The sequence below is a fragment of the Corvus kubaryi genome, unplaced genomic scaffold, assembly GCF_017639235.1.
Source record: "Corvus kubaryi isolate FWS band 111438036 unplaced genomic scaffold, C.kubaryi_AGA036_p1.0 37300, whole genome shotgun sequence".
NCBI lineage: Eukaryota > Metazoa > Chordata > Aves > Passeriformes > Corvidae > Corvus > Corvus kubaryi.
This window is the reverse complement of record NW_024581093.1, coordinates 6,772,306-6,795,864: the sequence shown is the minus strand read 5'-3', so window position 1 is coordinate 6,795,864 and position 23,559 is coordinate 6,772,306. Positions and strand designations below refer to the sequence as shown.

The 23,559-nt window shown below is 56.5% G+C and overlaps 2 protein-coding genes across 2 annotated transcripts; both read left to right on the top strand.

The window, feature by feature from the left end:
* The first annotated feature begins 4,281 nt into the window (after positions 1-4,281).
* On the top strand, positions 4,282-16,285 carry FA2H (fatty acid 2-hydroxylase). Its single transcript, XM_042027380.1, has 7 exons — positions 4,282-4,610; positions 10,382-10,477; positions 12,190-12,332; positions 12,436-12,542; positions 13,822-13,994; positions 14,489-14,741; positions 15,381-16,285. The coding sequence occupies exons 1-7, from the start codon at positions 4,344-4,346 to the stop codon at positions 15,458-15,460; spliced, it is 1,119 nt and encodes a 372-aa protein (XP_041883314.1). The 5' UTR covers positions 4,282-4,343; the 3' UTR covers positions 15,461-16,285.
* Positions 16,286-17,043: 758 nt separating this feature from the next.
* On the top strand, positions 17,044-22,956 carry MLKL (mixed lineage kinase domain like pseudokinase). The gene is made up of 11 exons (XM_042027379.1): positions 17,044-17,180; positions 17,841-18,410; positions 18,603-18,716; positions 18,819-18,993; positions 19,095-19,192; positions 19,311-19,446; positions 19,978-20,062; positions 20,445-20,593; positions 20,792-20,841; positions 21,316-21,456; positions 22,361-22,956. Exons 2-11 carry the CDS (start codon positions 17,954-17,956, stop codon positions 22,411-22,413), a joined length of 1,458 nt encoding a protein of 485 aa, XP_041883313.1. The 5' UTR covers positions 17,044-17,180; positions 17,841-17,953; the 3' UTR covers positions 22,414-22,956.
* Positions 22,957-23,559: the final 603 nt, after the last annotated feature.

Sequence of the window (23,559 nt, the reverse complement as noted above, 5' to 3'; positions counted from 1 at the left end):
GATAGAATTTGCTGTTGTTCTGCTGGTTCTCCCTCTGTCGGGAGCCCCCAGCAGCTCGCCCTCCCAGTGGGTGGTGAGTGTTGCACTCATGGCCCTGTCCCTGCACCCCAAAGCAGGGGGCTTGGTGGTAGCAGAGCCCTGCAACAGCTGTGGGGCTGCTGCTGGGTCCCCCAGCCCTGGCTGGGACACTGTGCTGGCAGGCTGGGAACAGACTCAGAACTGCCCGCGGTTGTGAGGCTCCTCTTGGGAAAGCGAAGCCGGGCGGTGTCTGAGCTGCCGGCAAACCAAAGCCCACATCCTGCAGCTTGGGGAGGCCCTGGGCAGCGTCTGCCCCCCAGGAAAGCAGGCGGGTGCAGCGAGGTCCTGCCCGGCGCCACGGCAGCCCCAGGGCCAGGGTGCTCCTTGCCAGGAGCTGCAGGGAGAGGCCTCCCACCCTCCGCCTTCCTGCGTGACAGCCATTCAGCTTGGAAGTATTTTCATTTCCATGCTTGAGTGCTCCTGTAGCTTGGAAGGGAGAGGAGATTTGTTATTTAAAGGTGACGGACCGACAAATCGTGGTATTTAGTGTGTTATTACCGTCCATTACGGTCCATCTCCATAGTATGTGAATGCCCCTGAGGTGGAGCAGGGCCAGCACTTCAGAGGAAGGTGGAAAAGCCCTTGTTGTGGCTGTTTGTGCAGCCATGCACAGGTAGGTGGAATTCCTTCCCGGATGCTGCCAGCATTTCTCTCACACCCCTGCAGCATGTCTGGTGGTTCCTTTGGGAGCAGCCTCACCCCATGCAGAGGTGACTATTGCACGGAAACACGAACGGCTTATTGCTGCCTGCCTGGAGCCGGTGGAAGAGAGAAACGTTGTTGCCTTTGCTGTACGGGACAGCAATAAAAGGTCAGAAATGGGGCGTGGTGGTGCCCCACAGCAGCCCCTTCTTCTGTGCTGCCCACCCCGGACTGCCTGTCCCAGCACCCACTGCTCTTTGGAATAACTTGTAAAGTGCAAAAAGTTCCCCAGTGTGGCCAAATCTCGCTCTGAATTGCAGACTTTAGGGAAGGGAGAGGAGGCCAGCACTGCTCAGGCAGTGAGTCTGGGCCAGAGTGTGCACCCAACCAGCTCTGGGGATGTTGCCATGGTCAAACCAGGTGAATTGGATAGAGCCTTCAGCTGATGCACAGTGCTCAGGAGCATGGTTAGTCGTGCTGCAGGGTAGGGGGTGACCCATGCATGGTTTCTGTGGGAGCAGGAGCAAGGGGGCATTGGATTCAGGCCGCTCTGCATGGGGCAGGAATGAGCCCTTCGTGTGCCGCGTGGGAGGGGTGTCAAACCACTTCCCTCAGGGCATCACTGGTGCCACGGGTTTGCCAGGCTGGACACTGCCAAGGAGAGGAGCTCCATCCCAGGCCACCTCCATCCAGACAGCCCAGCCAGCAGCGCTCTGCAGAGGTGCCCAAGCACCCCACACCTGCTCTGGCACCCTTCCCAGGCCAGTGCAGAGGAGGATGCTGAGGGCAGAAGACCTCAGGTCTGACCCTGAAGAGTTGCTTGCCAAAACTTGCTTCAACTGCCTGCAATGTGCATCCCAAGGGCTGTTACCTGTGTACCCATGCTAGCTTTCCCAAGGACGGGGTTGGAAGAGGGACAGAGCTCCCACGACAACCCACGCTGTGCCCTCAAGGCCACTGTCAGCATTTTAAACCCTATTTGTTTTCCTACCGAGGGTGTAACAAGCGTGGTGTGTGTTTCCTATCCCCACTGAGGCTTTCCATGTGTGGAGAAGGAAGTTTAATCCCTGATGATGGAGTTTGGCAGAGAAATGAGGAGTGTTTAGCAGAGAGGGAAAACCTTTCCCCATGGATGCAATACCAAGCCGAGTCTGTATCGGCCTCCTCCTCCTCCTTGGCTGCCACAGCTCCATTATCCCAGCATCAGCCCCTCCAGTGCTGCAGGGCCTGATACTGTCCCAAGCCCAGCAGCACATTCCTGCTGTCTCCTGTGTGCCAGCCTCAGCGTCTGTCCGTCTGTCTGGTGGGGAAACCAGTTCAGGAACTGATGAGCCAAAGCCATTTGGCTGCTCTCTTTTCAGCCAGGCTGATCAGCAGCTAACTACACTCCCCGATCCTGCTTGTCCTGGGGCTGGCACAGTGCAGGGACAGAGATGGGGACAGCAGAAGGGACACGCCATTGGCACAGCCCTCTGCTGCCAGTTCGGTGCTGTTATGCTGGTGTCTGCTGTAGAGTTCGGTCCCAGTCCCATCCCTCTCCCAGTGCCACCAGTGCTCAGTGCATCCCTGCTCTGCAGGTGACAGGGTCCCCCTGCTGCCTCATTCTCACTGCAGAGCTGAGGGTCAGCTCACCCACTGTGGGGACACCCTTGTGCCTTGCACGAGGGGACAGAGCCCCACCATAGCGCCCAGGAGGTAACAAGGGTGTATGAGGTGTCAGCTCACAAGAGCCTGGCTCATATCCCTGAGCCCTGCTATGGGGCATTTGAGTACCATAGTTCCCTGTGTGCTTGGGAGAGGATGGCAGCCTCTCAGGTCACCCAGCAGCTTTGTGGGCTGGCAAAGGCTGGATGCATCTCTGCCATGAGCTGTGATTACAGAGGGTGGCCCTTGGCAGCACGCGGCCCCAAAACCCAAGGTAGGGCTGGACTGCACAGGCAAGACCAGTTGGTGGGGACTGCATCGTGGGGTCACAGCCAGGTGTCCCCTCCATCTCCCCCAGCACCCCACAAAGGGATAGTTTGCACCTGAGCATGCTTGGGGTCTGGGGTCCCTGGTTTGGGATTGAGTGCAGTGGCCTCCAGCTGAGAGCCCCAACTCATTCAGATCTGCCTCTGTCCCCCACCTTGCCCTCATGCTCATCAAAAAATCCTGAATGTCCATCCAGAAGCCACCCTAATGCCCCAGAGGGCTGCGCCAGATTGAGCTCACCCACCACAGCCAGGACCACCTTGGCTATTAAAGGTATTGGGGAACCCCCTTGGGAGAGTGTCCCACTCCAGCACCTCCTTTGGGGTCTCCCAGCAGCCTCTCAGGACTCATCTGGCCCTCCCAGCCCCCAAAGAATGTTTTTGTCCACCACCCCAAAGACCCTTCCAAGGGTCCCCCTCATGTACCCCAGGTGCCCTGCAGCAGCCCCAGCTCGGTGCATGCCCACCCTTAACTCCTCTGCTCCTATCAGGGTGCAAAACCAATCTGCCCACCCAAAAAAGGACTTTTCCCCTGAGCAGGTGGCAGAGCCATGCCGGGAGCTGGGTGGGAAGGTGGAGCCGATGCCGGCCGCCACAGCAGGTTTTGCATCCACCTTGATTAAAGACCTCAGTGAATGCCTGGCCAGCACCCCACAGCACCCCAAAGCCGGGGGGCTGAGGCGGTGTGATGACCCACCCTTACAGGTGGGGCTGGGGGGGCTCCCCATTCCTGGGATGGCTAACCCCACCTTAATAACTGGTTGCAGCCTGGTGTGGCCGGCAACGCCAAAATTTGCTGGCATGTGGCCAGCCCCTGTGGTCAAGGGTGTCACCCCAAAGCAGCTCCCCCCCACTTCAGAGGGAAAGCTTCCCAAAAAATGCATGGGAAACTCCTTTCTTGCCATTTTTTATGAGTTATTTGGCTGTGATTCTTCTGGGTGTTTGGGGCTGCCTCCTGCCCCCCGGCTAATTTCAAACTTAATTAAATACTGAAACAGCAAACAGCTGGGGAGGGGATGTGCAGGCAGCAAGTGACACTGGGGTGGGTTGGCCTCTGGCTTACTCCAGGAAAGACCCTGCTCTCTCACTGCACTCTGAACAGGACTGGGGTTCTGCCTCCCTTGACCACTGAGGACCTTGGAAAGGGGTTGATATCTTGGGAAGGGTGATTCCCTCAGGGGTGCCTTATACCCCCCCAGCTTCATCCCTGCTCCAGGGATGCCCATACTCCAGTTCCACCAGGGGGTACCCCAGTGCCCCCCCATAACCCATCCAAGGTTGCCCAGACCCTCTATTCCCCCACCCTGAGCGTACCCATGGGCCCCTGGGGGACACATTCCCCTCCCCTGGAGGCGCCCCATCTCCCCATTCACCCTGTGGGTGCCCTGTGCCCCCTTCTCCCCGTTCTGCCTCTCCAAGGATGCCTCATTCCCACATTCCCGGACGAGGGTACCTGCGGTGGGGCGGAGCCTCCCCACCCCAACCATGCCCCACCCGTCCGTGGCTGCCCAATGGGCTGCGGCGGGGCGTGGTCCGAGGGCGCGGTCTGGCTGCATATGCATGTATGCAGATGAGCAGGTGCGGGCAGAGCGCGGCGGCACGGCACGGGAGTGGACTGGGACGGGGACCGGGACGGGGACCGGCGGCGGGGCCATGGCCACGGCGGGGCCGCGGTCCTTCAGCGCCGCCGAGGTGCGGGCGCGCTGCGCGCAGGGCGCCTGCCTGGTCTCTTGCCACCGCCGCCTCTACGACCTGAGCGGCTTCGTGCGGCTGCACCCGGGTGGGGAGCAGCTGCTGCGCCGCCGGGCCGGCACCGACGTGAGCGCGGCGCTGGACGGGCCGCCCCACCGGCACTCGGCGAATGCCCGCCGCTGGCTGGAGCAGTACTACGTGGGGGAGATCGAGCCCGGCGACGAGCAGGTACCGCCGCGGGCCGAACCGGGACCGGGTGGGCATGGGCTCTAGGGGGACCTGGGGAGGGCATATACAGATGGCAGTCGCTGTGGGGTGTCCCAGGTGCCGGGTCCAGCGTGAACAAGGGCTATGGGGTGTCCCAGGTCCTGATCCGGGACGTACAGGGTCTCTCTAAGGCACCCCGGGTCCCAGGGCCGGCATGTACAGCGTTTCTATAGGGCGCCCCACGTCCCGGGATTGGGATGTAGAGAGATTATAGTGTGCCCTAGGTCCTGGATCGAGTTTTGGTAGGGTGCTTCAGGTCTGTGCTCTCTGGGATCTGTGCAGTGCGGGGTCTATAGAGCATCTCAAGTCCAGAGTGCATGGAGTCTAATCTGTGCAGAGTCTGTAGAGCACCCTGGATCCAAATTGCAGGATCTGAGCTATACAGGGTCTGTAGCACACTCCAGGTCCAGGCTTCTCAGGGTCCAAGCTGTTCAGGTCATGCAGAGGCTGGATAGGCTTTGGGATAGAAGTTTCTGGGATGCATGTAGCATATAAGGTGTTTAGTGCAGCCAGATGTGTCTGAGCTGTATGGGACATGGTGTGTGTTGGCTTTGACCAGGACAGGACCCCTAGGATCAGGCTCTGTAGGGTCTGGGATCTACCGGGCATGAGAGGTGAAGGGGACAGAGGGTGTTTGAGGCTCCTGGAATCTTGCATGGGTGGTGCCTGAGGTGTGCAGGGGACCCTGAGGCCCATAGGGTGCCAAGGGCACAGAGTCTGGTACCTACAGGGTCCCACTCCACAGCCACATCCCACCCTGGCCATGCTAGGAAGCAGGGCTGATGGGTGGCTCTGGGGTGCCAATGTGGCATGGAGGTGTTGGGGTCTTTGGAGGGATGCAGAAGATGGAGCTCATTGTCAGTTTTAGCAGGACTGTATGGCACGGGGTGGGCAATGTGACAGGACACCCTTCCTGGCACTCCGAGCACTCAATCAGGGACCAAGGTGCTGGCCACAAGGGTTTGCCAGTGGTGAGCAGCCACTGCTGGTGAGAGGAGCCCAGCCATCACCCTGACTGCCTGGTGTAGGGCATGGGTGTCCATGACACCCCCGCTGCGCCAGCCCTGTGCTGTCCAGGCAGATGGGAAAGTTTCCTGGGGAAGTTCCGCTGCCTCTGGGTGTCAGTGGGCGCTGCTACCCAATTACCAGCCCTCACCAGCATGCCGTGGGCAGGATGCTGAGCAGCGGGGCCAGCCCGGCCCCCTTCACTAGCCCAGCAGTGGTGTTCCCCTCTAGACATCCCTGCAAGGTCAGTGACCGGCCGGTCCCTCTGGCTGGTTGTTTGCTCTCGCTGGGTGTCCTCCCCAGGGCACAGCCTCAGCCCCAGCGCCACAGACAAGGCTTTGTTTCAGCCTCGGTGCAATGCCTGCGTTCTCCCTGGATGGATCCCGGCGATGGCACCTCCTCTGTTGGGACACTCGCTGAGCCGCCGCCTCCTTGCAGGCGTGACGAGCCCAACGGGTTGGGGCGAAGGAAGGTACCGGACGAACGGGTTCCTGCGCCTCAGCCCGCGCCGAGGAGAGCTGCCACCATCCCAATGCAAATACATGGCGTGATAACACCAGGGCGCAGGGAGATCAGATGCTGCCTGGTGCCAGATAAACCATCCCAGGCTGTAATACACTGGGGAGGGATTAGAGCTGCCTGCTGCATGGTGAGACCACGTCCGGCATGCACTGATGTGTGAGCTGCTCTGCCCCACTCCCCCCACCCCCCAAAAATCCTCTCTAGGGAGAGTTGATGCCCTTGGTGGTGCTTGGGTTCATGCTTTGGGTAATTTGGAGCAGGTGTACCCCAAACAGCTCTTTAAAGGAAGTGTTACGTTGCCCCAGTCTGGTTCCAGATCCCCACAGCTTTGCCAGGGCCTCTCCTCACCCGTTGGAATTCCCAGGGCTGTATCATCCTTGTGCTCAGGAATTCAGGATGCTGTGGTCCCACAGGCATCCAGCATCCTCCCCTCCTTCCCCCAGGCATTTCCAGGATTTTGGAAAGGGGGAAAAATATGTTAATGCAGGGGAAGGAAAGAAGATAAGATCCAGCCTTCATCCCACTGGTGTCTCCATGCCCCTTCCTGTGGCTCTCTCCTTCAGCCACAGGTCCCTTTTCTGCATCACCCAAACCCATTTGGCTAAGGACAAATTAACCCCTAAACATTTTATCTATGCAAGCAGGACATATAGGGGAGATCAAAGCGAGTACCAGTAATTACCTAAACTAGACAGTGGATTTTAACAGTCTCGCTAGAAGGGAACTGGATCATCTAATTACCCCTCCAGTTTAAGCAATGAGAGACTTTCATCACAGCCTCTTTGGGGTGCATGATGTGGCTGTGAGTCACGGTAAATCCTCCAGCCTTCTCAGGTTTAGTGTCCTTCTCTTCCTCTTGCCTGTATTGCTGCACGTCAGGCTCGCCCTGGCTTTCCGTCCCAGCCTGAGTACACTTGGATGTAGGCGGGACACCTGGGGCACCTCTTTGGGGGTGATGTAACAAGAAGTGACTTTTTATATTGCTATTATGACTAGGAGGAGGTAAATTCAGCTCCTTTTAATAGTCCTGCTGCACCCAGTGTTTAATGGGCTAAGACACAGCCTCATGGGTCTCTGCCAGCCACTGCTCATGGACCACGATACTGGTGGGATGGTGGTGCTGGGATGGTGCCACCACAAGCAAGGGCTTTGCTTGAGCTCTCTGCATGTCCTGGGGTGTCCTCATGCTACATGGATGTACCTGCACTGCCAACAGAGCTTGTCCCATGTGGACACCAGCAAATTGAGCCTCTGAGGAGCTCAGTGAAGGTGCTGGGGCTGTGGAGCAATGCAGAGGTATGGTAGGACTCCTCTGGGTTTTGACTCACTGGGCAAATGGGTGGAAAAAACCCTGGGTCCAGGCTTTTGGCAGAGCGGCTGTCTTCAGGCAGCATCGCCCTGTCTGGGCTAGGGGGAGGTTTCCAGCTTCTCTGCCTGTGTCCCAGGAACACCGAGCCCTGTGCTGGACCACCCTTTCTGTCTGTGTCTGCTCACATCACAGCTGGATTTTGTTCTTTTAATGCTCCAAGTCCCAATGCAGGACAGCATTGGGGTGGCATGACCAGTGCTCTCCAGCTGGTGCAGGGCCAATGCCGAGCTCCCCATCTGACCCACACCGGGCAGCCAGATGCTCGCAGGTGGATGCTGGGTCACCCAGTCACTGGATCATGCCATGCTCTGGGTTTTGGCCCCGTTGTCTACCAGCAGCAGAGCTGGCACCTTGCCGGGACTGCCACTCGCTTACAGTCGCAGCACCTCATGGGTGTTAACTTTCCCTTCTTACATCAGGCCCCTTGTTCATCTTCCCTGGCAGGACCCGTTTCCCTGGGGACAACTCAAATGCATCTTCACCACCCACAGGTGACAGCAGAGCCCAGCTCAGCACACCCCTTCAACCTCCTTCCAACCCATCTCCTGTTTGGAGAAGAATGGGCAGAAGTCCCAGCACTGCTCTGGGTGCCATGGGGCTTGATCCCAGCAGGGCCCCTGCATGCATGGAACAGGCAGGAACAGGCTACCCTTTGGGGAGCCAGTTGGGACATGCATGTGGTTTGCATCCTGGTTGCACCACAGCTCCCAGTCCTTTCAGTGCCAGCCCCAGGGTGAGCAAGAGGAGAACATTCCTCTGGCTCCCTGAGGAAGAGGAGGAGGAGGAGATTACTCTGGTGCTGAGAGAGAGCTGCCATATCACACAGGGCAATGGCATCTCACTGATGTCACCCAGCCCAGGTGCTAGTGGTGAGGTGGGATGGGAGCGCCCCAGCGCATCTCCCTGACCTGGGAGGACCGGGAAGCCTCCAGGCATGACACAGTGCTCAGGCATCCATGGGCAGGGGAACTGGAGGTGTGTGAACTTTTCGGAAGAGGGAGAAGAGGTACCGGGCATTGCGTCAGCTCAGCTTTCTTAAGCATCCTTCCTGCTGCTGGCTAGGTTGTGGTGCAAGCGTGAAGGTGGAGAGCACCAGCCCATTTCTCAGGGCATGGATAAGCCGTTTCACTCTCTTAAAGCCAAATTTTCTTCCAAAGCACCTGCAGGGCAGAGGCAAAACCATAAATTCACCATGCTTTGCTGGATTTTAAGGCATCCCATCTGCCCTAGAGTTTTGGAATGTCTGGCTGAAGGACAGAGTGTGCAATGTGGAAAATAGCAGTGGGAATCCTCACAGAGAGATGTGGTGGTACATGGCATCAGCTCATATCAGTACTCTGCCTGCAGTAAAATTGATGCCAGTGGGATTCCAGCCTGGAAATACTGTCTGAAAATATCCCCCGTCCTTCCCTGCCCGCTGCCCCAGGCAAGGGGCTGCCTCAGAGCTGGGTAATGCAGTTCCTGTACCAGCAGAATGAGGCTTGAAATCCGGCTAGCCCGGGAAATGGGGTGGGAGCACAGCTTGCAAGGAGTGCCTGCTGTCGGCAAACAGTGCCCGAGCCCTGCCTCGGCGTCCCCAACAAGGCACAGAGTAAAGTCCTCGTGTCCTGGCAAGGTGACACTGGTTCTCCTGCATCTCAGGCCCTCCTGCAGCTGCCAGGGCAGTATTCCCATCAATAGGGTGGCAGTGCATCCCCCTCGTAGCAGTGGGGAGAGCCTCCATTGAGGAGTTGGGAGAAAACCCTTCCTCTCTGGAAGCGGCACAGCTGGAAGCCCCGTCGGGAATGACTGTGCCGGGCCCCGCCGTACCCTGCTCCGGGTTAATGGGTAACCCAAGGTGACAGAGCGGGAGAAAAGGCATGTTTGGCACGTCCTGCCCGGGGAGCCAGCGCTGCTGCCGGGGGGCACGGCTGGCTTGGGGTTTGCATGGGCACGCTGCAGCCTCACCAAGCCCCCCACCAGCGGCACGGACGGCGCCGGAGCTGGCACAGCTATGGGAAGGAGGCTGGTGCTGGCAGCTGGCAATGTGTTTGCTTCCAAGCATCAGACAAGGCAGGTTTCTCCTGTTTCTCAGCCCACCCTGGCAGTGAGACTGCAGCTGGGTCTTCGTCTTGCCACCACTGCACCAGTGCATCCCCTGTGCCTCAGCGTGCTCTCCTAAGCCACAGCCAAACCCCACCTGCCATATTCCATAGCCCATGGCAAAGGCACCCAGCCCAGTGTCACCCTGTGAAGGACATACTGCCTTTTTCCCTGGACAAGGTCCCTGCTTCTGTGTTTTTCCTTGTGCCCACAGCCAGCGTGGTGGCACCAGCTGTGCCACACCCCCCAGGTCTGCCAGCCCAGCTTTCTCAAGGACTGAAAAGCCAAGCTGGGCTTTTGTTGGATATCAGTGGGGTGGGAGGAGGGAGCACTAACCAGCAATGCCCCTTGCTTTGCTGGCAGTGGCAAGGTGACCCCTGCTATGGCACTGCCCGTTTGCAGGGGGAAGTGCTGGCCCAGGGCCCAGAGTTTCTGCATTGCCACCCTGAAGCACCCATGCTGTCCCAGCAGCAGGCAGGGTATTCCAAACATGGCTCGGACGGAGGTTTCCAAAGAGCCCTGAGCCTGCGATGCTCAGTGCACGGTCTGAAGGGCAGCGCAGCTCACTGGCAGCTGCTTCCCTCAGGAACCTGCTCTGCAGGAACTGACTGACTTAAATTCACCAGAATTTTCCCCATATTTATTTAGCAGGCAGGAGCTCACTCGGGCCGTACCCCTGCGTGCTACAGCCATCACCATCCCCAACTGAATCCACCACTGATGCTTCACCACAGGGTTTTCCTTCTCTTTTCAGAGTCTCTCTGAAACAGTGGATGAGAAGGAGGTGGTTGCTGCAGCCCAGACTCCAGAGCAGGCAGATCTCTGCTACAAAACAGTGGATGTGGAGAAGGTAAGAGCCCTGGAGTTCCTCCAGCACACTGTTTGCTGGAATGCTCCTGGGAAACACCAGGTCTCCTTTTCCCTGAACGAGTGCTGGATTTCTGCTGACTTCTTGGATGGGAGGGATGGCGTGAGGGAGCCGAACTGATCCAGCCACTTCTGCCCTTTCTCCTGGTGTGGATGGCGTTGCTCATGCTTTATTACACAGGTGTGGCCACGCTGGGAGGTTCCCATTGCAGCAGCGTGGGAGGGATGGCTTTCTCTGACAGTGGCTGTGCCCTTCCAGAGGGAAATGTTGCCAAGCCAACACCTTGCTTGCTTTTATTTCTTTCTTGCTTTATTTTATTGCTTTATTTATTTTATTTTTTTCCCTTGCCTAAGCACTTGTAATGAGCAGTAAGGGATTCCCCAGCCCAGGCAGGGTGATCCCTGTGTGTCCAGGGTGCTTCCTGCCCTGCCAGCTCCTTTCCAAGCATACCACAACAGCAGGAGTTTGTTCCCAAGGTGCCTTCGGCTGTCCCTGCCCTTTGTAGCACCATCTGGTCACCACAGCTTGCATGGTCCCAGCTGGTTGGTGGGCGTGCCTTTATCTTGTAGAAAGTTTTTTGAGCAGGAGAACATCTTTCATCCCCCAAATTAATATTTTATCACTGAGCACCTTTAAAAGAGAACATGGCATTTCAAAGTGACCTTTTTGCTTTAACTTTTCCTCTACCTCCCCAGTGGAGAATGGCTCTGTTCCCATCCCATACACCAGCTGGGGTTGTTTCCCTTCCTGTGTGATTGTGTTCATCCCTGCCTGCAGCAGAGCCCCCAAAATGCCCACAGCCACCCTGGCTCCTTGCCCTGAGGTGCCCCAGACCGAGCCATCCCCACCACTGGCAGCACAATCCCAGGTGCCAGGTTGCTGTGCCAGTGCTGTGTGGCACAAGCAGCCCAAGGAGAGCTGCCAGTCCTGGGGTTCAGCTGGGCGAGCGTGGTTTCAGTCCTGGCGCAGAGGTGGAACCAAGAATCCACCTTATCTGGCCAGGCCAGCAGAAGATGCATCTGGGGATGTTGAGCAGTGGCAGAGGTGGTGCTGCCAGTTGTGGCTCCCTATTTTCATGCCATGCCAACATGCGTGCCTGCACAGGTCCCTTCCTCTTGCACCTGAGTTCAGCCATGCACAGCAGCAGTGCTGGAGTCTCTGTTCCCACCCTGTATCGCTGCTCCCCATCCCTTTGCACTTTGCTCCTCACTGGGGTGCCCAAACAGCTGTGGTCTCCCCATGTGTCCTCTGCACAAGGAGAAATGTCCTTTGCTGGGGCAGTGCCGTGGGGATGGGATCCATGTGCTACCAGAGGTGTTCTGCTGGGGAATATCACTGCTCACTATCTAATCTTGGCAGCTCGAGAGGCAAAGAGCCCCAGTTATCAGGGCCTGATGCTGAGCCAGGTCTGGGTACAGCCACCTTCACCTTGATCCGCTGGCAGGTACCTGGTAACACGGGTGAGCTAAGCCCCATGTTCATGGGTAGATGGGGCTGGTGTTTGTCTGGCCCCTTGTCTGCCCCGTGCTGGTGCTTGTGGGGAGCTCAGGGCACCTTGAAACAAGGAGCAACTGCCCTTGGGGTATGGGAAGAAGTTTGCAGCCCTAAATCCTGCCGCAGCAGCTCAGCTTTGTGCCTGGTACTGGGATGGTTTGTGGGTTCCACAGCCCTACAACCGCTGTCTGCTCCCTCAGGACCTGGTGGACTGGCAGAAGCCCTTGCTGTGGCAGGTGGGCTACTTAGGGGAGAAGTATGACGAGTGGGTGCACCAACCTGTGGATCGGCCCATCCGCCTCTTCCACTCGGATTTCCTTGAGTTCCTCTCCAAGACAGCATGGTGAGATCCCAGGGTCTGCACTGTGGTGGTGCCTCCCCAGGGAGGGGGGAATGGCTCACCAGCCAGCAGGACACTCCCTCTGACGTCTCCTTCTACCCCGTAGGTACGTGGTGTTCATGGTGTGGACACCCGTGGTGCTCTATCTCAGCTGGGTCAGCTACACCTCCCTTGCTCAAGGCAACACCAGGCTCTTCTCCTCCTTCACCACAGGTACAAGCAGCAGCAAAGTCGTTGGGCTTCCCTTACTGACCCCACTCTGGGTATAGGGGCAGGACAGCCTTGGGTGGGGGGAGACCTGCATCCCTTCCTCATGCCTCCTTCGTGCTCACCACAAGCCACATGCAAGAGCAGCAGGTCAGCTGCACGTCTCCCTGCGGCCACCAGCGTGTCCCCTGCATGAAGCCACCGGTGCTTGCCCACCTCCATCCCATCCTCTCACCACAAGACTTGTTCCCCCCAGGAGATCAATAGAGGCACAGAGCCGGCTGACCTGGGCTGCAGCTTGCTCCCCCCTGCCTCCCGTCCCTCCATCCCCAAAACCGAGCCCTGCCGGTGCTGGGGAGTGTTCCAATCGCCGCTGACGCCCACCTCGGGCCGCGGCTGAATGCCGGCGTGGCGGGCGAACAAACCCGGCTCTCAGCGCTGCCGGCGCCGCACAGTGCGGGGCTTGTTTCCCCGAAGCGCCTGTCCTTGAATCTCCCACTGTCTGCTCCCTGCTCCCCCGGGAATAACAAGCGTGGCCGGGGCAGGCTGTCTTCTTTGTTGTCTTTTTGTTTTTTTTTTTTTCTTTTTTTCTTTTTTTCTGGGTTCCCTATTTTTTTTGCAAGGTGCCACCCAGTGCCAGCTGTGCCCGGCTGTGGGGTGGAGAGCGCCTGCTGCACAGGCACCCCCTGCTCCTTGTGGCATTCGGCACCTTGCTGCCAAGTTTTGTAGGGTTTTTTTCCAAAAATAAGCAGATTTTAGGGGAATCCAAATTTTCCTAGGAAGGACACAGGGCTGGCAGCCAGCCCAGAAAGAAGGAGGTGGCTGAAAAATGTTCTGCGGGGGAAAGTGCCCAACAAATCTATTCTTTTTCCCCAAAAAAGGAACACCAACAGCACTGTTTTACTGTCACGAGTGCTGCCTGTGCAATTAAGGTCCCTCCTGCCGTGTTCTGGTGGGTGAAGCAGCTTCGTAAGGATGACACAGTCCCTAGAGTGCACGTCCAAGCCCCTGTTGGCACCTGGAATGCAGGGACCCCCCCTCACTGGCTTCCTGAGGCAGCAAGAAGCTCACTGTTTCTGTAAATTAATGGGAATCAAAAGAAAATGTGGTTTGGAGCAGTGCTTGGGCAGGTAGCTCCCTAGAAGCTCAGGGCAGGAGGTGGATGGGAGGTGGGAGGGAGGGAGGGAGAGCTGAGCATCACCCTGACGCCAGTGGGAGGATGGTGATGGATAAAAGCACCCGCACATCGCCTGCCCTGCTGACCACCGCACATCTCGTTGTGTAGAGTACTCCATCCCTGTCCACAAATACTACTTCCCCTTCATCTTCATCCTGGGAATGATCCTGTGGTCCCTGCTAGAGTACCTCATCCATCGCTTTGTCTTCCACATGAAGCCACCTGCTAGTAACTACTATCTCATCACCCTGCATTTCTTGCTGCATGGGCAGCATCACAAGGTGAGTCGCAGCTCCCGCCTCCGCTGGCGCCTGCCGGGCCGTGGGAATGGTGGCCTTTGCCCCACTGGAGCTTGTTAGTGCATGGCCTTTGCCCAGGCAGAGCCTGTTTGTGCCTGTTCAGTGTGACTGGTGGCATCCCAAGCGAGGCACTTACCCAGTACCAGTGAGGGCTGCAAAACAGCCTTGGAGGAGCTGGAGTTAAATTTGCAAGCTCTGTGGTTGGGCAAGGGGAAGACCAAAAGAGCCATAGGATCCCTCTAGCTTTGCTGGAGGAAATGGCCCTATGGAGCTTGGGCACTTGCCAGCTAAAGCCACCACCTGCCTGGCCACCCTGGCACGCATGGAGGGCTGCTCTCACCACCGGGTACAACTTCAGAGAGGGTTTTTGGTGTTGGCTTCTCCCAAGTGGGTTTCCCCAGTGCTCGGCAGGGACGTGCTGGGGGAGGTAGGGTGGGCTACGAGCTGCCTGTCCCACTGTCCCTCTCTGCTTCCAGTCTCCCTTCGACAGCTCCCGCCTGGTCTTCCCTCCTGTGCCAGCCTCGCTGGTGATTGGCTTCTTCTACGGTGTCCTGCGGCTCCTGCTGCCCGAGGTGCTGGGGCTCTCGGTGTTCGTCGGGGGACTCTGCGGCTACGTCATCTACGACATGATGCACTATTACCTCCACTACGGCTCCCCCAAAAAGGGCACCTACCTGTATGGCCTGAAGGCTTATCACGTCAAGCACCACTTTGAACACCAAAAATCAGGTAGCACCATGTTCCCCATGCATGCTGGCAGGGGCAAGGGCTGTCAAAGTCCAGTCTACCTGCATGTGTGCAGCTGATTGCTCCAAAATATTTGGGATGGGGAAAGGCAAGCACTGCCCTGCTGGGGAAGGCTGTAGCTCATGGGGAACATTTCCTGGCTCCTGTGTTGAGGATGGGGAGCCAGAGCAGTGCAGGGGTGCAGGCAGCAGCCCGCCTCACTGGTGGGCATCACTGCTGCCTGGGGATGCCAGGGCGGAGGCCAAATCCCCATGATGCTGGGATGTGGGTGCCTGTCCCTGCCCAGGGCAGCATCTCTTCCTGCTGGGAGGCATTGACAGGTGTAGGGTGAGGCCCTGGGCTTCCCCACATCTGTCCCACACCTTCTGTAGCCCAGTGCTTGCTCAACCTGCCCTTTGCCCGGTTTCCTAGGAGAAAGCGCCCCATCCAGATAAGCTATCATCCATGGGGCTTGTTGGCATGGCGCAGCCAGCTCCTGCTCCCTCTGCTCTTCCTCCTTGCCCTCACTTTGCCTTCCTCCCTTCCCAAAATGTGGAACTCCCTCACCAGCTAACACAGAGCCCTTGCAACACCTCGATGATGGTGGTGCTATGGGCTGAACACTCTCTTCCCTGCCCACAGGTTTTGGCATCAGCACACGCTTCTGGGATTATCCTTTCCGGACACTCATCCCTGAGGAGACCTTCAAGAAAGAGGACTGACAGCTCCAGCTCAGTGCTCAGCTGCCGGCTCCGTACCCCCTGGACTGGGGCTGGTGTCCCTCCCCAGCCCCCAGCAAGGCCAGCTGGTCCCTGCCCCCTTCCTGGGGGCTGTGCCACAGCAGTGACTCCAAAGTGGAGCATCCCTGTGGAGTGCTGTGGTCCAGCTGTGGCACTGGCAAGGGGATGGGGGGCTGAGGATGGTGGGGAAAGGGGAGGAAGAGGCTGTGGGGTTCCCTGGTGGACTCCTGCCCCTACCTCGCTGCCCTCCCACTCCAGGCTATGGATGCACGGGCAGATCTGCTGCCTGAAAGATGAAGTGCCTGATGCCGCCCTCCCTCCTCTGCCTTGGCACCTTGCCAGAGCCCTTGTCTCTCCTGGGGTGCCCTCTCCCCAGGGCATCCACATGCTGCAGTTAACCCTATTGCCTAACTCGTGCCGAGGGGATTCCCTGTCCTAGGTCCTTCTCCTGGCCCGATCTCAGCCCAGGGTTTTCTTGGCCTGCAGCCCTTTTGGGGTGGGTCCCGCAGGTCTGGATTGTGCCTTTTTCTAACCAGTGCACCCATATCTCTCTGCCAGATTCATCAAGTTCATGGTTTTCATAGACATTGGCTACTTGAAACTCAAACTCCAATGAAAAGAATTACTATGAGATGCCTTTTTTTGCTGATCCTGTGATTTTATTTTTTATTATTTTTTTCCCTAATGTTTACTGCAGGTATTTAAAGGTTTGAAATAAATTTATATGTAAAACTGTAGACACTACAATTGTAAATAAACTGTATATTTTGAAAAATAAAACTTTCTAAAAAGGCTCTGGCAAATGTATCCCCCGGGGCTGCTTGCGTGTTCTCCCGCCCTTGGTGTGTCCCTTTCCAGGTGGTGATGGCCCTTGGAGCCACCGTTCCTGGCTCCCCTCATCAACCACGGTGAGGTAGGAGGTTTGCAGGGGACACTCACAGCAAACCTGAGTGACGCCGGGGCTCTGGGTAAACAGAAGCTGCCACTCACTTCTCTGAAGTTGGGCAATAGTGTTGCATGTGCCCCAGAGCTTCCCAAAATTAGCCTGGCCCTCTGACGAAGCCGTCTGCAAAATTTCCTGTGCTCCCAGCAGAGGTCAAGCGCTGTTTCCAGCACCGGTGCCCGCAGCCCACCTCCTTTGGTGCTGGGGGGTCCCGGGGCTCAGGCGTGGGGAGGGGAGCAGGGGTGTGCTCTGGAGGGTCTCGCTGCACATGCAGGAAGTTCAGAAGGGCACAGAGCCCTTACTGTGAGTGTTCCAGTGCCCTAGGCAAGCCTTTCCACTGCTGCCAGCACAGCAGAATGGGTTGTGGTGCTCTAAATAACACAAGCATCAATACGGGGGGCACAACCTCCCCATCCCCTTTGTCCCACTGCACTTCCTGTGGGCAATTCCTCTTTCCATCAGGCAAAACCCAGCACAAGGGCATACAGCCCTTGGGGATACCCCAAGTAGCTTTCTGGGAACTGGGAGCCGTGATGGCGTGGGAAGCTCCAGTGGGTTGCACAATGTCCCTTCCGCTGTGACACCCTTTAAACCTGTGCTCATCCTGCCTGCCCCTCCAGTCTGCGGAGGCAGCCGAGGTCAGCGAAGCAGGACCAGGTAACAGACGGTTTCTCTTGGCACACGGACGAGATTCTTCCTTGGGGGCTGTGCTGGAGAGAGCCTGAAGAGGACGGGAGAGTGGCTGCAGCTGGATTCTGGGTGCGTTTCTGTCTTTTTTCTAGCCAGAAGAACCTGGCACCCTTCTCTTAACGCTGGCTGCATCAGAGTGGCTGCCGCTAATTTCCCTGCAACAGGGGTGGTTTTCTGTCCTTGCTACCTGCATGTGGGCTGGGGAGCAGGCACCATCCCTGTGGGGATGCTGAGCGCATAGAAAGAGCTTGATTTAAAATCTTGAGTGGGCGCTACGGAGAGAAAATGTGGAGAAGTTGGGGATGCTGGGGCTGTGAAGAGGCACAAGCCTTTATTAGATGGGTGACCACACAGAGAGACATTGGGTAGAAATGAAAACAGATCTTTACAGTCAAAGATATGGGCTCTGCGGGCAGGACCCCAGGGTGACACGGGGCCGGAGCCAGGAATGCTGCCCAGGGGATGCTCCTTGGGTAACTGATGTCCCTGCTCCTCTGGGTGGAAGCTCTTTGGGATGGCTCATACTAAATTAATGTACATAAATCAAGCCAAAACATCTGTTGCTAATGCAGAGAAAGGTGTGCCACTACTGCTGCTAGTGATATCTCTGGGTGTGCCTGCTCCGGTCTGCACGAGCAGCTGCAGTGCTGGGCAAAGCAGAGAAAGCAAAGCAGCTGGAGATGTGACAGGCTGTGGGAGGATGCTGTGCCATAATAGGGTGTTCCTTAGGGTGGAAGGCGTGGAAGAGCTGCATCCAGCTGATCTCTGAGCAGCGCCTGAGGCTTACCTGCACCAGACACTGCCAGCCCACATCCCCAGTGGCCAAGCCTTTTGCTGCAAGCATGGACATCGTGGAGAGGGTCCTCTCCGTGGCCCAGGCCATCCATGCCCAATTCGAGCAGGTAAAGTGCTGTAAGCACCAGTGCCAGCGCCTCGTGGAGCGCATCCAGATCCTGCTGGAGCCCGTGAGGATACTTAGGGCTCAGCCACGACAGCACATCTCCCACCACGAAGAGGAACTGATGAAAAAACTGCTCTGGGCACTGTGGGAAGCCCAGAAACTGGTGATGAAATACAGCCAGACCAGCTGGATCCAGAAGTTCCTGCGAGCCCGAAGTGCTGGTGAGGAGTTTGTCTGGGTGAATGAAAGCCTGGAGGACATTGCCCAGGGCCTCTCGCTCCTGCTGCAGGCAGAGCAGAAGCAGGCTTTCCTGGAAGCCTTCCAGTCAAAGACATGTCGCAGGCAGGATGCTGAGGACCTGAGGGATGACAGAGCTTTCTTGGACCAGGTGATTGCAAGTGAGTGCATTTAGCAAACCCTCTTTCCCTGCGACTGGTGGTTGGCCCCTCTCTCCAGCTGTTCCAGCTGCTGCCCAGCTCTGGCTTGATGGCCATGGAGAGCCAAAGGGGCATTTAAGCCATGAGAAAAACAATCCACACAGTCATGCTTGTTCATACAGTGGCCCAACCTCTGCTTGTTTCTCTCCCCAGGTACTGAGGAGCCCCAAGGTGTGGCTGAGGAGATCTACATCGACAGGCAGTATATGGAGAACAAGGTAGACTGGATGCAAAGCGAGCTGAACAAAGTCATTCGTGAGATGGAGCGTAAGTCGGTGTCACACCACCTGCACCCTGGGCACTGTGTCCTTTTCCCCCAAGCCCTGCCTAACGTGTCCCTTGTTCCCTTCTGGCACATGGTGGGAGCAGGCTTGAAGAAGGTCAACGTTGGTAAAAGAGAAGACATCACTGAGATCAAGCGGGACCAACTCACTTTCCACAGGCACCTACAGGACACCGAGAGCTATGACCTTTATGAGGGCGAGTACCTCAAGTACCCTGTTGCCATCAAAACTTTCAAGAGGCCACTGACCACTGACCCAGTGTGAGTTGCCCTGGGTGGGAACGAGTGTGCCCCCAGGAGGGTGGCACAGCACCATGTCATGCCTTGTTCCGGGGATCTCACCATGCTGTCCTTTTCCACAGCAAGGTGAGAGACATCTTTGAAAAGGAGATTCAGACCCTGAAGAAGTTTGAGTCTCCAAACATCCTGCGCATGTACGGGATCTGCATTGAGGAGAACGGTAGGGGTGTCATATTAATGTCACCTTTTTCCTCCCCTGCCATCCCCAGCGCTAGCTGGTGGCACATGGCTTGTTGTGGTCCCTTCCCAAGAGGTGGCACAAGGCTTTTGCCTTGCAGACGGGAGCCCCTGCTTCTCCATCGTCATGGAGTACTGTAAGCACGGGACGCTGCGGGATGTGCTGAACAAGCAACAGCATCTTTCCTGGGACATCCGCATTCGGATGGCCCTGGGAGCTGCCAGAGGCCTTTACAGGTGAGCTCCTGTATAAATCAGTGAGTAAATCCACGTGACAATCCAAAAGCTGTGTGCAGCTTCCTGGTATCTCAGAGTAAGCAGTGGTATCCTGCTAGACACTGATTCCCAGTGACACCACCTTGGGACACTGAGATGGGAGGCTGGTGGAGAGGTAGGTAGTGGATTTGGATGTAGTAGCACCCATCTACCCTGGTCACTGGCCCCTGCATCTGGCTTCAAGCCTGCAAAGACATGGAACCCCTTCCTCAGATCCACAGGGCAGACTTGGAAGCACTCTACAGCATGGCCAGTTCTCCTTACGGGTCCTGCTCATCCACAAGGCTTGTTGTTTTGCCCACAGTGGCTCTTCCAGCACCTGCTGGAAAGCTTGGCTTGGCAGGGTTGATCCACCAAGACAGGCAGAAAGCTGCTGGCTTCTCTGGATGCATGTCAGTCTTTCCCTCCACAGCAGGAGGGAGCACCGAGGTGGGGATGGGTCTATCATCATCATCATCATCATGTGTTGCCCTTGGTTCCATCCATCTGCAGGTTGCACCAGACAGGGGAGAAGTCCCGAGTCCATGGCTGCATCTGCAGTAGCAAGTTCCTGGTGGCTGGGGATTACTGTGTGAAGGTAAGCACCACACCTGGAGATGCTTTGGGGAGTTTTGAATGGTTTTGTGGATGTCTCCCTCCACCAACGCTAAAGGGAATTGTGATAGTCCAGGATAAAATGGGGTAGTGCCATTCCCCTATCCTCTTAGGCACTTAAACCTGCCTATCTTGGTCTTATCATCAGCAAAGTGAGCATTCCTAAAGCATCCAGCCTGGGATGAGCTGAAGTTGGAGCAATTCACCTGCCTTCACCTCTGGTTTTGCTTGCAGGAAGAGACCCGTGATGGGCAGCACACACCAGCTTTGCTGCCCAGGGCATCTCGCTCTGTGTTCTCAGGGCAGTCCCTAGCTGCACCACAGGTTTCTACTTCTCCTTTTCTCTCTCTTATTCTCTCAATCAGCTGTCAGGATTTGAGCTGTGCGAAACAGAATCATCCATCAAGAGAAAAGCCCAGAAGAATTGGAAACAAGTCTCTATGTTGGCTTACATAGCTCCAGAGAACCTAAAAGACATCACCTACCCTTACAAGAGGCCCTGTGAAATATACAGGTGTGTCTGTCCCTCCCAGGAGATGCCTGTGAGCAGGCAGGTGTCTGGCAGAGTAGCTGCTGAGCTATAGAATGAGGCCAGGCTTAATTGGACACATAAGCATGTGCTTCCAGTTGGCATAGCCCAACAGTCCTCTCCATTAGAAGGGAGGAATACACAGTGGAATGAATACTGAGACTCTTACTTGTCTCCTTCCAGCTTTGGGATCGTTCTGGCAGAGATTGCAACCTCCAAAATCCCATTTGAAGGTGAGACAGAAGTATCTGGTTCCCTGCGGAAAAGCCACATGGCACAGTGTGGTTCCTGTCTGGCATTGGACGCTCCCTGCTCCTTCCCTGAGCATCCCATGCACATGCCAGTCGCAGTGCCTGGTGTGCCTGGCTCTGCATGACAGCTTCACAGCTTCTCCTGAAACTCCAATACAGTAAAGTACAGCTTATAGAAAGCAACATGCTTAAACCACAAACATGCAAATCATTTTTGTTTCTGTTGGATGGTTCTGTGCATTTAAGCATAAACACATCCTGCTCTACTGGAGCCCAACAGTGTCATGCCAAATACAGGGGGATTCATTGCAGATGGAGTTTGGGTCACTTCCCTGCTGGCTTCTCCCTGCCACAGGCTGCAGGCAGGCTCTTGGCTTTGTGCTGGGTTTCCTCCTCAGCACCCTCCTGTGGCAGCAGAGCTCCATCCCGACACTCCTGCTTGCACTTGCTGTCTAGGCTGCACTTCTGAGGAGATCGTGGAGAAAATCTGCAATCACCATTACTGGGATCCTCTTGGGGAAGATTGTCCTGACGACCTGAGGAAAATCATTGAACAGTGCCGGGCCTTTGAGCCTTCCCAGCGCCCTTCTGCCGAGGGTAAGTGTCCTGGACATCTGCTCCACAGGTCCTTTGCATCCTTCAATCAGCTACTTCAGCAGGCAGTTTTCCCCTTATTTCCCACATGAATTTGCCTGGCTTTGTCTTTCGGGATCCTGCCTTGACCTTCCTTTTTATGCTAGCAAGTCCCCAGATTCCAGACCTCACGATTAATATTTATTTACCCATGCCATGACAATAATCACCAGGCTGTTTTTTCATTCAGCATCACATAAAAGTGGCTTTTTCTGTCAGACAAGCACTGAACTAGAAGTAGGGGTCTGTGGGTTAATCCCCACTCAGGTCCTGCAGATCCCGTAAGATGGAGGAGCAGCCACAACACTCTGCAGGAACATTTCCTGCTTTGGGTTTTGAGCAGTAAATTTCAGTCTTGGGCATTGCTCTGTGACAGGGAAGTTTTCACTGTCTCTGAAGCTGGTTTGGGTCTGATCCGATGAGTAACTGGTCTCCATCAGGAGATACAACAGAAACATCAGGAAAAGATAGAGGAACATTTCTGGTGTGCTTGAAGTCACGGAGGTCATACCTTTCCCTCGGTTCACCTGTCTGAGGGGAGAAAACTCCCTTCAATCTCATCCACTCCATCCTACGGGACCAGATCCATACAAGAGATGTGGAAAATGTGCCCAAGAAACCACTGTGTATCAGGTCTCTGTGCTTCCATCTCCCACCAGCACCTCCCTCAGCAGACCCTGACATAGGGAATCACCCTGGCTGAAGCGAAAACACCAAAATATCATTAGAGACATTGGCAAAGCCACACTGAGGAAACAGGATGGCTCGTTATCAGTGAGGGAAAGCCATCTTCTCATCTCTTAAAAAAATCCAAACAAGCCTACAACAAATACTCTGTGTTGATTAAAGCCATCCTTGTGTTTTGCAGAGATTGTGGACTTGCTGGCTGACCTGGAAAAAAGCAGAAACCACGGAAGTTAACTGTGAAAAACGGGGCTGGGTGACCAGAGGCAGCAAGGCCAGGAGTGCCACTCACCCATCTTCCCCCTCACAGAGACTGATGGCTCGATACACCTGTGTTTGTTTCTGTGTGTGACACCTTCACCTCGCCAAGGGGCCGTGCCTGGGTCACCTCGGAGGCAGCTGGGGTTGAGGTGACTTGAGGAGAGGCCAGCAGGAAGCCTGGGGGGACCAGAGGGATGGAACATAGCTTATTTTACAAGGAAAAGGGAGTTGAGCCTGTTCAGCCTCGAGAAGAGACGACGGAGAGGAGACTTTATCAGTGTCTGTCACTATTTGAAGAGGTGTCAGAGGATGAACCAGGCTCTGCTGGGTGGTGCCCAGCAATAGGACAAGAGGCAACGGGCAGAAAATGATACACAGGCAGTTCCACTCGAACATGTGGAAGAACTTCTTTACTGAGTTTACAGTGATCATACACTGGAACATTGCCCAGAGAGGGTGTGGAGTTTCCCCTCACTGGAGATACTCCGGAAGCATCTGGATGCAATCCTGTGAAACGTGCTCTAGGACAACCCTGCTTGAGCAGGGAGGTGGGACCAGATGACCCCACTGTGCTCCCTTCCAACCTGACCCATTCCCTCATTCTCCTCGGCCCCGCCCCTGCCCACGGGGCTCCCCTGGGGCCGCCTCCGGCTCCACTTGAGCTCCTCCCCGGTTCCCCTCAAATCCCTTCCGGTTCCCCCCGGTTCCGCTCGGCTCCCCTCGGGGTTTTTCCCGATTTTTCCCCTTGTTTTTTCCCGCCCTCCCCCCAGCTTCCCTCCGCGTTCTCCCTGGTTCCCCCGGGCCCAGCCCGCCGCCATGGCAACGCCCCGCCCACCTCCCCCCGGTTTGAGTGAACTTGCGTTCCCGCTCTTTTCGCCCCGCGGTGTCTCCTCCAATAAAAACTCGCCCCGCCCACTCTTGTCCCGCCCCTAAGGCCGTCAGGGGCCTCGTTGCCCAATCAGACGGCCTCCCCGGAGGCACTTTGACCAATCAGAGCAGGCCCTACCTCCCTGCTTCTCGCCCGGTCACCCCCAGTTCCGTTGAACAGACGGACAGAGCGACTGGCCAATGAGAAGGCGGGAACGGCTCCGACCCACCCAATGGCAGCAGGCGCGGAGGTCG